Source organism: Otolemur garnettii, unplaced genomic scaffold (genome assembly GCF_000181295.1).
Source record: "Otolemur garnettii isolate 467f Iridium unplaced genomic scaffold, OtoGar3 scaffold00004, whole genome shotgun sequence".
Classification (NCBI taxonomy): domain Eukaryota; kingdom Metazoa; phylum Chordata; class Mammalia; order Primates; family Galagidae; genus Otolemur; species Otolemur garnettii.
This window is the reverse complement of record NW_003852399.1, coordinates 27,526,087-27,541,770: the sequence shown is the minus strand read 5'-3', so window position 1 is coordinate 27,541,770 and position 15,684 is coordinate 27,526,087. Positions and strand designations below refer to the sequence as shown.

Genomic DNA, 15,684 nt, shown 5'->3' with positions numbered 1-15,684 from the left:
ACAACGCCTGTCTATTTTTTTTTTTTTTTGGTTGCAGCCATCATTGTTGTTGTTTGGTGGGCCTGGGCTGGATTCATACTCGTCACCTTAGGTGTATGTGGCTGGCACCTTAGCCACTTGAGCCACAGGCGCTGAGCCTCCAGACTTCATTTCCAAGTAGATAATATATACATAATGATAAGAAATAATTTTATTGTAATTTTATAAAATTATTTTTAATTCTGGGAGTAAATGTTAAATGGAACATTGTCAAACATAAATGCATTCAGAGGATGTATATTAGGAAAAACTGAAGGAATGTGGCATGGTGCAGAAATAAGAAGACTCAAAGGAGATAAAAATTTTCAAAAATTTGAAGGCCAGGCTGGGTGTGGTGGCTTATGCCTGTGATCCTAGCACTTTGGGAGGCTGAGGTGGATGGATTGCTTAAGCTCAGAAGTTCCAGACCAGCCTAAGAGCAAGACCCCTTCTCTACTCAAACTAGAAAAAGTAGCTAGGCATTATGGTGGACACCTGTAGTCCCAGCTACTTGGGAGGGTAAGGCAAGAGGATCGCTTGAGCCCAAGAGTTTGAGGTTGCTGTGAGCTGTGACACCATAGCCCTCTAGCCTGGGGTGACAGAGTTAAGACTCTGTCTCAAAAAAAATTTTTTCTTTTAGAAATGTAATAGGTTAATAAAGAGCATATGACTTGTAATCAGAAGCATACGGATTAAAATGTCAACCACTCTGCTTAATAGCTATAGATTAGGCATGATACTCAAGGCTATGTTTTCATGTTGGTAACACGCATAGTACATATCAAGTACTAATGAATGGTATTTTTCCCAAGCTCACTATTATAACTAATATTGATGTCAAGCATCATTTATTACATGACAGCTTTCAGAGTGATTGGCATATTTGTTATGCTAAGGTCTCCTGAACAAAAATTGTACTTTATTTGGAAGGTGCATCGTTATATTAATTATCTAATTGTATTAGACATTATCTGAAGTGTACACAGCTATGATTTGATTAAAAATCAAAACAAAACAACTCTCTTTGTTAAATCATAAGAATGAAAAAGATAGGACTCACCCATGGTGAGCACAGAACATACATGGTATGTTCTAATGAAAAAATTGAGAAGAGCTTAATGAGAAAAATACTGGCAAGTTTGTGAATAGGATTAAAGGAAATTAAATAGCCAAAATAAAGTCCCCCAAAACTAGTCAGCGGGGAGCCATCACCACCCCTGGGCCTGAAGATAGGGCAGAGGGAGATGTTACTGGCAAGGAGGAGTAATAGACTTCAGGTAAGAAATGGAGCCCCTGGCTCGGCGCCTATAGCTCAACCGGCTAAGGCGCCAGCCACGTACACCTAAGGTGGCGGGTTCGAATCCCCAGCCCGGACACGCCAAACAACGATGGCTGCAACCAAAAAATAGCCGGGCGTTGTGGCGGGTGCCTGTGGTCCCAGCTACTTGGGAGGCAGAGGCAAGAGACTCGCTTGAGCCCAGGAGTTGGAGGTTGCTGTGAGCTGTAATGCCACGGCACTCTACCCAGGGGGACAGCTTGAGGCTCTGTCTCAAAAAAAAAAAAAAAAAAAAAGAAATGGAGCCCCTGTTAAGTTTTGTCAAATAACAAAGGAGCCAGGGAAATAAATACCTCATACTTTTTCTTGCTGATCATCAGTAGCCTTTTTCTTTTGCCTGCAGAGTGTAAATAGAAGTCTTAGAAAGTAAACAAATGGTGGCTAGTTAATAAATGCCAGTCATTTGATTTGTCTCAAAAAAAAAAAAAAGGAAATTACCTGAAATCAAGTAGATTAATGTAATAAATATTTATTAACTTGCAATTTCTGCTATGGTTCAGAAATTTAAGAACAGCTTATCTAGGGATTCTGGCTCAGGATCTCTCAGGAGGTCGCAATCAGCATGTCAGCAAGAACTATAGTTAAGGCTGACTGTGGACAGAAAGGCCAAGTTGTGGGACTGGCTTGCTGTTGTGGGCAGTAGGGCTCAGTTTTGCACTATGTGGCTTTTTTATTTTTTGGAGACAGAGTCACACTTCGTTGCCCTTAGTAGAGTGCTATGGCTTCATAGCTCGCAGCAACCTCAAACTCTTGGATTCAAGTGATCCTCTTGCCTTAGCCTCCTGAGTAGCTGGGACCACAGGTGCCCAGTACAACACGCTGCTATTTTTTTAGAGATGGGGTCTTGCTTTGACTTAGGCTGGTCTTGAACTCCTGAGCTCAGGCCATCCACTAGACTTGGGCTCCCAGAGTGCTTGGATTATAGGCATGAGTCACTGTGCCCAGCCTTTCTCTTTTCTTTTTGGCATCAGGGTCTTGCTCTGCCACTGCAGCTAGAGTGCAGTGGCATCATCATAGCTTGTCGCAATCTCAAACTCTTGGGCTTGAACAATCCTCCTATCTCAGCTTTCTGAGAAGCTGGGACTACATGCCATCACACCTAGCTAATTTTTCTAATTTTTTGTAGAGAGGGGGTCTTGTTCTTGCTTAGGATACTCTCAAACTTCTGAGCTCAAGTGAGGCCAGAGTGCTAGAGTTAATTGCAAGAGCCTCAGCGTCTAGCCCATGTGACTTTTCATAATACAGGTTGGGTATTCTTGTAAGAAGGCAGCTGGCTTCTCCCAGAAGGAATATTCCGAGTGAAAGAAAAAAGAGAAAACCACAAAGCCCTCTCTGTCCTAAATTTGAAGTTACACATTATCACTTCTGCTATATTGTTCTTGTTTGAAGTAAGTCACTAAAACAACCCAGATGCCCAGGGAGGAGAATTAGGCTCCACCTTATAATGGGGGTCTTATAAAAGAATTTGTGGATATATTTTAAAAATACAGCCACTAAAAAGGAAACTCATGTAGAAAAAGATTTTAAAGATGTTTCTGATGTTGCTGACTTGGAAAAGAAGTATTTAGCCTTCATTTCCCAACCAGGCAGCCAACCTAGATTTCCTTTAACTTTTATTATACCAAATCTATTTTCCTCCAGTTTTCTTCCTAATATATTTGGTTCACCCCAGGTAAAGAAATATTTCAACTTTTTTTTCTCTTTTTGTAAAATTCTGACCTCCTGGAGATATCTCCAGATTTTCCCTGTAAAAGGAATGCCTTGCGTTTCCAAGAGTCCCATTGGATTTTTGCTTTAGATGTTTTGGTCAATCAAGATACGAATCTTAACTCTTATTCTTCTGCTAGCTTAGTCTTAACCTTCATGTTATATGAAGACTATTTCTCCTGCCAATGTGACCTTTTGTATTAGTTTCTCATAGCTGCTGTAACAAATTATTACACTGGGTGGCCTGAACAATGGAAGTTTATTCTTTTATATTTCTTAAGTTCATAAATCCCAAATCAGTGTCAGCAGGGCCATACTGTCTCTAGAAGCTCTAGGGGAGAATATCTGTTTTTATTTCTTCTAGCTTCTGGTAGATCTTAGCATTCTTGTCTTTTGGCTGTATTATTCCTTCATGGTCGTGTTGTCTCCTCCTGTGTTATCTTCCTTTGCTGTTTGCTTATAAGGACACTTGTCACTGGAGGCACCCATAGCTCAGTGGGTAAGGCGCTGGCCACATACACCCAGGCTGGAGGGTTTGAACCTGGCCTGGGCCAGCTAAAACAACAACTGCAACAACAACAACAACAACAAATAGCCAGGCGCTGTGGCTAGGTGCCTTACCAAAAACTAGCCAGGCTCCTGTAGTCCCAGCTACTTGGGAGGCTGAGGCAAGAGAATCACTGAAGTCCAAGAGTTTGAGATTGCTGTAAGCTGTGACACCATGGCACTCTACCCAGGGCAACAGCTTGAGACACTCTTTAAAAAAAAAAAAAAGGAACAAAGAAAAAAAGGATACTTGTCACTGGATTTAGGGTCCACCAGGAATACTCAGGGTAACATTTTTCTTAAAATTCTTAATCACAGGGTGGGCATGATGGATCACATACTTTGCCTTAAAAGATAATATTCAGTCTTTACCCATATAAGCCAGTATGCATAGGTTCTAGGGATTAGGATATGGCCACCATTCGGTCCACTATACCTCTTATCTATTAATTAGCCTTGCAAAATAGAATGAAAAGATCCTTAAGATAGCCCCGACAGTATGACTACAAATTTAGTTTCTTTAGCATTTATTATGAATAATTAAAATAATTAAAAGCCTGTAGTGCCTTCTTGGAAGAGTAGGATTTAAATTTTTCAAAGAATGAAGTTGAGAAATATTGCTATAAATTTTAATTTTAGACAAGGTCTTGTTCTATTGTCCAAGCTAGAGTTCAGTGGTCACTGCAATATAAAACTCCTGGACTCAAGTGATCCTCCCACCTCAGCCTCCCAAAGTAGCCTCCCTAGGATTACAGGCATGAGCTACTGTGTCCTGCCTAGTTGATTAGTTTTTTTATCAAGTATTTTATACATATATAAAAACACAGACCGGGTAGGATGGCTTATGCCTGTAAGCCTAGCACTTTGGGAGGCTGAGGTGAAAGGTTTGAGCCCAGGAGTTTGAGACCAAACTGAGTAACATAGCATGACCCTGCCTCTAAAAAAATTTTTTTTTTTATACAGACAAGTCTTACTTTGTTGCCCAGGCCAGAGTACGGGGCATCATAGATCACTGCAGCCTCAGACTTGGACTCAAGTGCTTCTCTTGCCTTAACCTCCCTAGTATCTGAGACTAGAGATGTACACCACAGCGCCTGGCTAATTTTTCTGTTTTTTTTGTGGAGAGGTCTCACTGTTGCTCAGGCTGCTTTCAAACTCCTTGCCTCAAATGACCCTTCCTCCTCAGCCGCCCAACGTGTTTGGATTACAAGCGTGATTAGCATCCAGCCTGAATATGCCACGGTTTAGTTAATCGTTTTCCTATTGTTCAATTGATATCTCAATTGTTCCCAGTTTCACTAATACAGATTGAGTATTCCTAATCCAAAAATCCAAGATGCTCCAAAATCTGAAACTTTATGAGCAACAAGATCCTCAAAGGAAACACTCATTGGAGGATTTTGTATTTTTGGATTAAGGATGCTTAAGTGGTTAAGTATAATACAAATATTCCAAAATCTGAAATCTGACACACCTCTGGTCTTAAGCATTTTATAAACAATGCTACAAAATACTGTTAAACCTGTCTCCTTGTGCACATATGCAGGAGTTTCTATATACTTACAAATGGAATTGTTGGGTCATAGTGTACCTGTATCTTCAACGCTGCTAGATATAAGCAGTCCCTGAGATACAAATATCCAACTTATATACAACTTGAACTTGTGAATGGAGGCTATTATAGGAAATAGGTAAATGTACTTGTTCTAACTTACATACAAATTCAACTTCAGAACAAATGTACAGAGGCTATCTTGTTTATAACCTGGGGATTGCTCATATTGTTGTATCGCTACATTCCTTTCCATTGTGGTGTTCCCACTAACAATTAGCTAGTTCCCATTATTTTATTCATTGACATTAAAAATGTCAATTTTGGCTTGGTGCCTATAGCACAGTGGTTACAGTGCCGGCCACATGCACTGAGGCTGGCAGGTTCGAACCTAGCCTGGGCCAGCTAAACAACGACAACTGCAACAAAAAAATAGCCGGGTGTTGTGGCAGGTGCCTGTAGTCCCAGCTACGTGGGAGGCGAGGTGATAGAATCGCGTAAGCCCAAGAGTTTGAGGTTGCTGTGAGCTATGATGCCATAGCACTCTACTGAGGGTGACATAGTGAGACTGTCTCAAAAAAAAAAAAGTCAATTCCTTGGGTCCAGAAGACTTTGTTGTTCTATTGCTTGCAGTAATAAATGGTTTTTCTTTTCTGTTTTTTTTTTTTCTTCTCAAAAGGGGAGAAATGAAATCAGAAGGCTTGGATTGACTGGCTATGACCAGAGAGGAAGTTCACTTAACCTTGCTACATCTGGGCTTCTTCATTTTGCTACATGTTTAGTTACAGATGTAATGCGGTAGAACATGTAAAGCATATTAATGAGTAACTCAGTGATTGCCTAGGTAAGTGTGTTTTAAAACTTAAATGATCATTTTATGAGTAATTCAAGTGCCAGTTGTAATTTATAATTTAAATGTTTCTGAAAGTTTCAGAAACATGTTTCTGAAATGTTTAGGAAAGTTGAAATACTTCATGTCTATTATCTACCTATGAACTATTTAAAATTGTGTTGTCACCTATGACAGATAAACCCCCAAATCTCAATAACTTTAAGGGTAGTTTATTTTTCAATCATGTAAAATCCCAGTAGATGTTACTAATCAGCCATTTGCATTTCACTAGACAATGATTCACAGATTCAGTCTCCTAGTTTTGCACTTGGAGTCCTCTGTGTTCTATTTATTGAGCTTGGGAAAGACTTAAGTGATGAGAAAAAGACTAAGGCTATCATAGAGAACTTTGGTCCTCAACCCTGGGACCTCAGTCTGGTACTGGTTTGTGGCCTGTTAGGAACTGGGCTGCACAGGAGGTGAGTGGTGGGTGAGCAAGTGAAGGTTCTCTATTTATAGCCACCCCCCATAGTTCATTTCATTGCCTGAGCTCTGCCTCCTGTCAGATCAGAAGCAGAATCCTACTGTAAACTGCTCATGTGAAGCATCTAGGATGGGCACTTCTTTTGAGAATCTAATGCCTGAAGATCTGAGGTCCTGAAACCATCCCCTTCCACTATTTGTGGAAAAATTGTCTTCCATGAAACTAGTCCCTGGTGTCAAAAAGGTTGGAGACTCTTTTAAGAGCCAGGCATGTGCTTCTATACAGGTGGTGAGAACTTAGTTACTGGATGAGACTTGGCTGTAAGACAGCCTGAATGATAATCTAGCCATGTGTATAGGAGGAAAAGGGAAGCAGATTTCCTGAATAACTATTGCTGTCAATCACTGCTATAGCCTATAAAGTACCACATAAGGCAAGGTGGTGGAGATACAAGTCCTGTACTTGAAGGTCCCATATATACACTATACATTGTAGAAAACAAAATTAAAAAAGGAGACTTTATCTTCAGTCTTTTAAACACCACTGAAGTACATAAACACTTCACTTGAGACTTCCAGTTTCCAGTCTGGCACATAGGAATTTAAAAATTGTTTCTCTGTCCTAAAAAGTAAAAAGCTGAATAAACTGAAAAATCAGCAATTCTTCTTAGATCTGTCATAGAAGTGAGGTCATAAGGCAAACCACTGTCCCCAAACTCGGGAGACAGGAGAGTATAGAGATTCATAGCTTACGAGAGCAGAAACCCCCCCAGGAACCAGTGCTAAGTAAACTTAAACTGTCATGGACAAATTGCTTGAGGCTCAATGTTGATCAGTCTGACAGTTAAAAACTCCAGGAAAGGCTGAGGCAGAAGGATTGAGACCAGGAGTTTCAAGTTGTGGTGCACTATAACCACTCCTGGGAATAGCCACTATACTCTAACCTGGGCAACACAGCATACAGTTGTTTTTAACAAGGTCTGCCCTCATGATAAACTGTTTTACCAGAGCCTAACCTAAATCAGAGCCCATCTGACCTAAGAGAAGGGAAATACCCAGCTCTAGCCCATTCTAGCTATTCTGTTGACCTAGCTGTGGCAAGAGACCAAGAAGCACTGGTAAAGTTCACGGTTTAAAGGAACAGGCTTACCAAAAGACTAAGACCTAATCATAAGGCTATAGATTGCTTCCTCTGTCCTCACACCTTATCACTACATTACTAGAGACCTATTCACTGCAGTTCCTTTTACCCACTACAGCAAGTCTACCTTTCAACAAAAAATAAAGGCAAACAATACAGTTTGAGGAAGCTAAACAAGCATCAGAGTCTGATATGACAGGTATGTTGGAATTATTAGACTAGGAATTTAAAAAAAAACTGAGCAATATGCTAAAGGACTTTAATGGAAAAACTAGGCAACATGTAAGAGCAGCAGGATAATGTGAAGCAGAGATGGAAATAAAGAATCAAAAAGAAATACTAAAGATCAAAAGCAACTGTTAACAGAAATGAAGAAACTGAATAACTAATAACCTTCTAAAAGAGAGGACACTACGCCCAGATGGAGACTTTATCTGGGCATAGTGAAAAATACCAAGCATTTAAGGAAGATGTTATACCAATTCTCTACAATCTTTTGCAGAAGACAGAGGCAGAAGGAATACTTTCTAACTTATTCCACGAGGGAAGCAATACAGTAATACTAAAATCAGATCAAGACACTATAAGAAAACTACAGACCAAGAACCTAGATGCAAAATCTATGATGAACAATATCTCACATGAATATAGATGCAAAAATCCTCAATATTAATAAGTCAAATCCAACAATGTATGAAAAGAATTATAAAGCACACAACCATATGGGATTTAACCCATGTATGCGAGGCTGGTTCAACATTCCAAAATCAATGTAATCTATTACATTAACAGGCTAAAGAAAAGTCACATGATTGTATCAATAGACACAGAAAACCATTTGACAAAATCTAATGCCTGCTCATAATAAAAAACTCTCATCTAGCAACAAAGAACTTCCTCAATTTTGCTAAGGAACATCTACAAAAAACCTATGGCTAACAATATACTTAATAGTAACAAACTTGAAGGCTTCCTGCCAAGATCAAGAACAATGTCTACCTATGCAAACTATTGTCTATATAACCAACCTGCCTTGAACAGTATTTGGGAGAGAAACCTTTTATAATAAAAAGACATATGATAGTAGGAAATTTGGGAAATGCTGCCCATTTGACACTAAAAAAGAGCAATGTAGTAAAAAGGAATTAAAGTTATCCAGACTGCTTATAGAACAGGGCACAAGAGAACACAGGTTGAAAACTACCGATACTTAAATAAAAAACCAGTGCCCAAATAATTTTCCAAAGCCAGACTATTTTTTGTTGGTTCCAAGAGAAAAAAAAGCACACTAGAACAAATTATGTGTAGTATTATATGTATTATTTTTTAAAAAATGTTATTCACATACAACCTCTAATCTGTTCACTTTACCTGAATACAGTGTTTTTATTTATTAGATTCTCAAACAATAAAACTAGGTGCTTTTTTTTCTCTAGAAAAATTATAAGACCTGGAGTTCCTGTTGTAGACTGCTGACAGCATCTATGCAATTTAATTTTCTTTAAATTAAAACATCTAAGTCATGGTTTTAACCTGTTTGTGTTTCAAATGATACAGGTAACTAAAAAAATCACTTTATTTGGCTAATTTGGCAGGTTTTCATCATATTCAAACTATTTGAGTTATTCCTCAAGGTTTTTGGTGAGGGAACAGTTTTCTGAACTAGCAATTAGCTGTTTTTCTTTGTACGTGTGAAACTATTATTTTCATTAATAGTAAATCTGGGCTAGTTTGTCTATTTTTGGTAGAGACAGTCTTGCTCTTGCTCAGGCTGGTCTTGAACTCCTGAGCTCCAGGGATCCACCCACCTCGGTCTCTTAGAGTGGTAGGATTACAGGATTACAGGCTTGAGCCAGTGAGCTCGGGCCTCATGAGCTAGCGCTTTAAACCCAGGACGTTTTCTGAGTTGGCTGCTTGAGTTTCTCAGCTTGCAAGTTATTACGAGGAAAGGTAATACTTGATACATTCACTATAGCTTAATAAAGCCAACGATACCCCTTAAAACGGAATTCATTCCTTTCCTTTTCACTGTCTCTACAAGTCTCATTTCCGTCTTCAGTTTGATATTCTTGCAGCTTTTTGAACTCCCACATCAGACTGCAATCAAAAGGTGTCACACTTTTCTCTTTGACCGTTCCTCCTCTGCCCCGCACCAGCAAGCCAGGGAGTTCCTTGCCAAGCTCTGTGAGAGCAACCACGCTACATGAACGCGTTCGGTCAAACTGCATCTTCCAAGGTCGTACATCCTATGCCTTCAATTCTCTTCCCGCACCCAGCATCCGTTAAGCAAATAAACCTCGACTAAATTTAAACCTGTCTCCCTGCCTTGCTCCTACTACCTGAGGCCTACTGCTCTGCTCTCCCCTTTGAACCTCTTCCCAGTCCATTCATTTACCGAGTAACTTCTCTCTCTCTCTCTTTTTGTAGAGACACAGTCTCACTTTATCGCCCTGGGTACAGTGCCGTAGCGTCACAGCTCACGGCAACTTCCAACGCCGGGGCTTAGGAGATTCTCTTGCCTCAGCCTCCCGAGTAGCTGGGACTACAGGGGCCCGCCACAACGCACTGCAGTAACAGTAACTTTTGTTTTGTCAGGGCTTTAAGTACGAGATCTCGGCTTTCTCCCTCCTTTGGACCGGAGAAAGCCCGACCTCCGCCTCGGGAACTGCCGCTCTGCTGCGGCTCCGTCACCCGCAGCCACAGTCAACCGGGCCACCCTCTCCGGGAGCGCCACTTCCGGATCTCCGGTGTCTCCCCTTTACGGGTCCGCCCTTCTCCCTCTGACACTTCCCAGAGCTTTGTCTTAAATACTAGCGGGGTTGGACGGGGACGTAGGCTAGCCGAACTCGAGAATTCCCCTTCAAGAGGACGCCCTGAGTAGCTTCTCCAGCCGGAGCAATCTCGTCCGGCAGCTGAGGCGAGTAGCGGCGGTGGAGGGACAGTTTGTTTTGAGTACCGAGTAGGGCACCTCCGGAAGTGGCGCTGGTCGGGAGCTGAGTCGCCGCCGGGGGCGGGTGCCAGGGACCGGGAGGTGGAGGGGACGCCACGGTACTGTCTGGCGTGTGTCAGCGGAGGGTGGAGTGCGGAAGAGCGGGAGGGAGCCTGGCTCTCGGCGGGTTCCAGCTCAGTTCTGTGGTGGCAGATCCGGCTGGGTTCCGGGAGGTGAGGGCCTCGCGGGGTGGCTGGGTTGGTGAAGGGCTGCAGCCGCCAAAGGGAATCCCACTTCATTCCATCCTCTCTCTCCCTGGGACCGGCTCTCTTCTGGTAACTATCTCTTCCTCCCACTTCTCGTCCGGCGAGGTGAGGAGAGTTGTCTCGTGAGGAAGTTGCGGCTGGAGGGAGGGAGTCCATTTGACTTTTCTCTGCTTTGGGAGGCAGCGAGCCGCCGCTTTGGTGGGGTCTGCTGCTTTTCGGCCTGAGAAAGGCTTTTGCCTTCACTGCTTCTGACGTTTCTGTCTTTACCAATTTCAGCTTCTGACTTTGGCTCCTCACCAAAAAGATGCTGGAGTCATATGTAACTCCAATTTTACTGAGCTATGTGAATCGCTACATCAAGAACTTAAAGCCATCGGATCTACAGCTTTCACTATGGGGTGGAGACGTGGTTCTCAGCAAGCTCGAATTAAAATTGGATGTACTGGAACAGGTAAGCTCTCTGTAGCTGTCATTGGGAACATTTTAAACTTATTTACATATAATCCGTTGTTTCCTGTGCTTATGCACAAAGTGCCAAAACTTAAATTTTCTGTTAACATAGTTTGGCCGGCCACCCTGAAACTCGGGACCTTATTTTACAGAAAAAATTTTAATGGTTTGTTCCCAGTGATGATTTATTACACTATGATTCTCCAAAGTTGCTTCCACAATTTCATTCTTGTCAGAATTTGTCAGCGTTTTATCAAGTCTCAAGCTTATGAATATGTTAATTTATATTGTTAAAAATCTGTAAGAAGCTGAGAAATATTACATTCCTGTTTTCCCTTTTGGGTAGTGATAGGGGCTGAAGGACGGCAAATTCAGATCATATGTTCTGTCTCTCTCAGTAGGAAAGATGACATTACCCAAGGCATCCTCTTGAGTACTGAGTAGACACAGATTAAGAATGGCAGTAAATTAGAAACTTCCATATTAATCTTTTAAGTTTCTTTTTTTTTTTTTTAGCATAATAATGATCTGATGTAAATGAACTGTAGCTTTAAAGTTCACACATTAATTCACTTAGTACATTTACTAGTAACATGTGCCAAACCAGTGCTGTTAGGGTTGAGGACCTGTGGAAGCTCAGAAAAGCCAGAGACTAACTGCCTTTTAGGAGATAAGGGATGGTAATATTAATAGTTATCCATAATTTTTGGTTATATTCCACTGCCTCCTTTATTACTGAATAATGTAGAATTAAGAAATAAGACTCTTGGCTCCTTCTCTTCTCTTTAAGGTTAGTTGTCTTAATATTGTCATTTTATTATTTTTTTTAATGAGCACAAATCTTAAGTATAAAAGCTCAGTTTTTGAATGTGTATACACCTGTGCAACTACCATTTAGATCATGAAATAGAATATTTACATTTACCTTTCCCACTTTTATCAGTATTCTCCACTTAAAGAGTCAAGTACTAATTCAACTTCTGTCAGTATAAGTTTTACCTGTTCTTGAACCTCAGGTAAATTGGAATTACTTGTTGTTTGACTTCTTTTTTCTAAAATGTGGCGAAGATTAACTCATGTTATTGGATGAGAATAGTTTTTTTTTTACTGCCTGTATTATTACTCTATTGTTTAAAGATTCTACAATTTACTTATCTGTTCTATTGATGGGTTGTTCATACTTTTGGCTGTTACGAAGAAAACATCTATGAACATTGTTTTACATGTATTTTGATAGATGTAAGTATTAATTTCTCCTAGGTATTATATGTAGGGTGTAGTTTTAGCTTTAACTACACAGTGGTTGTATTAATTACAGTGTCACCATTAATGAATGATAGTTCTGCTTATTTCACATTTTTGATGCTGTTTGGTATGTTTGTTATTTTGATTTTAGCCTTTCTGGTGGATGTGTATTGGTATCTCATAATTTTAGATTTGCATTTCTCTAATGACTAATGATGTTGAACACTTTTTGGCCATTCAGATATCCTCTTTTGTAAAGTCTCTTAGTCTTTGCCTTTTTTTAAAAATTGGTTTTTCTGTCTTACTAATATGTAGGAGTTCTTCATATATTTTGGAAATGAGTCCTTTGCCAGATCTGTTTCACAATATCTTCTCTCTGTTCTCTTCTCTTTTTATTGTTAAAGGTGTCTTGAACAGTTTTATTGAGGTCTAATTTATTAATCTTTTTTTTATGGTTAGGGTTTTTCTTGTATTGTTGTCTTCAACAATTTTTGCTCACTCCAACGTTATAAAAATAGTCCTCCTCCCCCCTTTTTTTTTGTTAGGAGCTTCATTGTATTCTCTGACTCCTCTCAAATTTTTTTGTATGTGTAGTAGAGATCAAGATTCATTTTTTGATATTCATTTGATTTCCATTGATATTCATTTGATTTCCACCATTTGTTGAACTGTTCTTTTCCTATGTTATTGCAGTAAGCTTGACATATGTACATAGATTTGTTTCCGAGCTCTTTATTCTGTTTGGTAGTCTATCTGTTGTGTTACTAATACTATCTTTTACTGTAGCTTATTTATAATAAGTCTTGATATCTTACAGTGTAATTCCTACAACTTAGTTCTTTTTTCTTTCATGATTATCATAACTATTTTACGTCCTTCGTACGTCTACAGTTTAATTTCAGTTTATAATTTTTAGAGTTAATTTCTTTCTTTCTTTTCTTTTCTGTTTTTTCTTTTTTTTTTGAGATAGAGTCTCACTGTACTGCCCAGGCTAGAGTGCTGTGGCTTCAGCCTAGCTCGCAGCAACTTTAAACTCGTGGGCTCAATTGGTCCTCTTGCCTCAGCCTCCCACATAGGTGAAACTATAGGTGCCTGCCATAAGGTCCGGCTAATTTTTCTATTTTTAGAAGAAACCAGGGTCTCTTTCTTGTTCAGTGTGGTCTTGAACTCCTTAGCTCAAGCTATCTGCTGGCCTCAGCCTTCCAGAGGGCTAGGATACAGGTGTGAGCCACTGTGCTTGGCCTAGAATTTCTAACAAAAGAAGAAATCTGTTGGCATATTCATTGGGATTACATTGAATCTGTTAATTTGAGGGGTAATAACATATTAAAATACTGAGTTGGTAGAGTATTGAGTTTTTTAATTCATATACCAGGTATTGTTTTCTGCATTTTTATGCCTTTAATTTCTTTTGGCAATGTTTTGAAGTTTACAGAGAGATTTTACATATATTTTGCTAAATTTTATCGCTCTTTATTGGTGCTATAAATATCATTAATTTTTTAAAAATTCTATTTTTAATAGTTTGTTACCAGTACATAGAAATACAATTGATTTTAGTATATTGGCTTTCCATCCATCGGCCTTTCTAACTTGTCTATAACACTTTTTGTTTGGTTCTTTTGGATTGTCTATGTACAGTCATATGATCAGCAAACAATGACAGTTTTACATCTTTCTATCCAGTGCTTGTATCTTTTATTTGTTTACTTTCATTATTATCCTGGCTAGGACCTATTATATAATGTGGAATAGACTCATGGGAGTGGGTATTCTTTTGTTTTCAATTTCAGTAGGAAGGCATTTAATATTTTATCATTAAGTTTGTTGTTAGCTATAAACATCTTTTACTGAGTTAAGGAAATTCTTTCCTACTCCTGGTTTTCCAGGGAGTTTTTAAAATCATGAATGAGTATTGAGTTTTATCAAATTTACATTGAATGATTTGATAGCTGATTTTTTTTCTTATTTTGTTAATGTCATGAAATATACTAATTGAATTCTCAAATGTTAACTCACCTGGCATTTCTGGAATAAACCCCGCTTGGTTATTATGTATCTTTTTTTAAAAAACATATTATTGTATTCAATTTGTTAAATTTGATTTATTTTGTTTCATCTATGCTTATAAGTGATATTGGCTTGTGATTTTTCTTTCTTGTGAAGTCCTTATATCAGTTTTGAATGTCATAGATATGTTGGTTTCATTAAATTATTTAGGAAGTATTCCCTCATCTGTGGATGAGTTTATATAAGATTGATATTTTAGGTTTTTTATTAGTGGTAGAATATAGATAACAAAATTTACTATCTTAACCATTTTTAAATGTATGGTTTTGTGGCATTAATTACATTCACATTGTTGTGCAACCATCACTATCATATCTCCAGAACTTTTTGTCTTTCCCAGTTGAAATTCTGTACGTGTTAAGCACTAACTCCTTTTTCTCTCCTCTCCGCCTCTTGCAACCCCAATTGTACTTTATGATTCTGAATTTGACTATCGAGGTATTTATGTAAGTGGAATCATTCGGTATTTGTCCTTTTGTGACCAGCTTATTTTACTTAGCATAATGTCTTCAAAGTTCTTCTATCATATATGTAATAGAAAGTCCTTTTTGAAGACTGAATAATACATTGACTGAATAATATTGCATTGTTTGTACATACCCAGACACTAGGATTGCTTCTATCTTTTGGCTATAATACTGCTGTGAACATAGGTGTAGCCATATCCCTTTGAGACCCTGCTTTCAATTTATTTGGGTATATACTCAGAAGTACAATTGCTAGATCTTATGGTAATTCTATGTTTAATTTTTTAAGGAATTGCCATACTGTTTTCCATAGTGACTGCTCAATTTCACATTCCTACCAGCAATGTGTAAGGGTTCTCATTATACCATATCTTGTCAATATTTGTTGTATTCTGTTTTTTTTAAATTATAGCTGTTCTAATGGGTATAAAATTGTATCTCTGTGGTTTTAATTTTCATTTCTCTGGTGATTGGTGATGAGTATCTTTTCATGTGCTTATTGGCTTTTTTTTTTTTTTTTTGAGACAGAATCTTTTTATGTCACCCTTGGTAGAGTGCCGTGGCATCATACCTCACAGCAACCTCAAACTCTTGGGCTTAAGTGATTCTCTTGCCTCAGTCTCCCAAGTAGCTGGGACTACA

At 39.0% G+C, this 15,684-nt stretch overlaps 1 protein-coding gene across 4 annotated transcripts in view; it reads left to right on the top strand.

The window, feature by feature from the left end:
• Positions 1–10,632: 10,632 nt before the first annotated feature.
• Positions 10,633–15,684, top strand: part of VPS13B (vacuolar protein sorting 13 homolog B) — a 777,819-nt gene continuing 772,767 nt past the window's right edge. For 3 of the 4 annotated variants that reach the window (XM_023517476.1, XM_023517471.1, XM_023517478.1), the window contains exons 1-2: positions 10,701–10,777; positions 11,087–11,261. In XM_023517476.1, the coding sequence (XP_023373244.1) occupies positions 11,115–11,261 (147 nt within the window). In that variant the 5' untranslated portion in view covers positions 10,701–10,777; positions 11,087–11,114. Of the gene's footprint in view, positions 10,664–10,700; positions 10,778–11,086; positions 11,262–15,684 lie in introns of those variants that run through there. The other variant, XM_023517472.1, reaches the window with a different exon arrangement.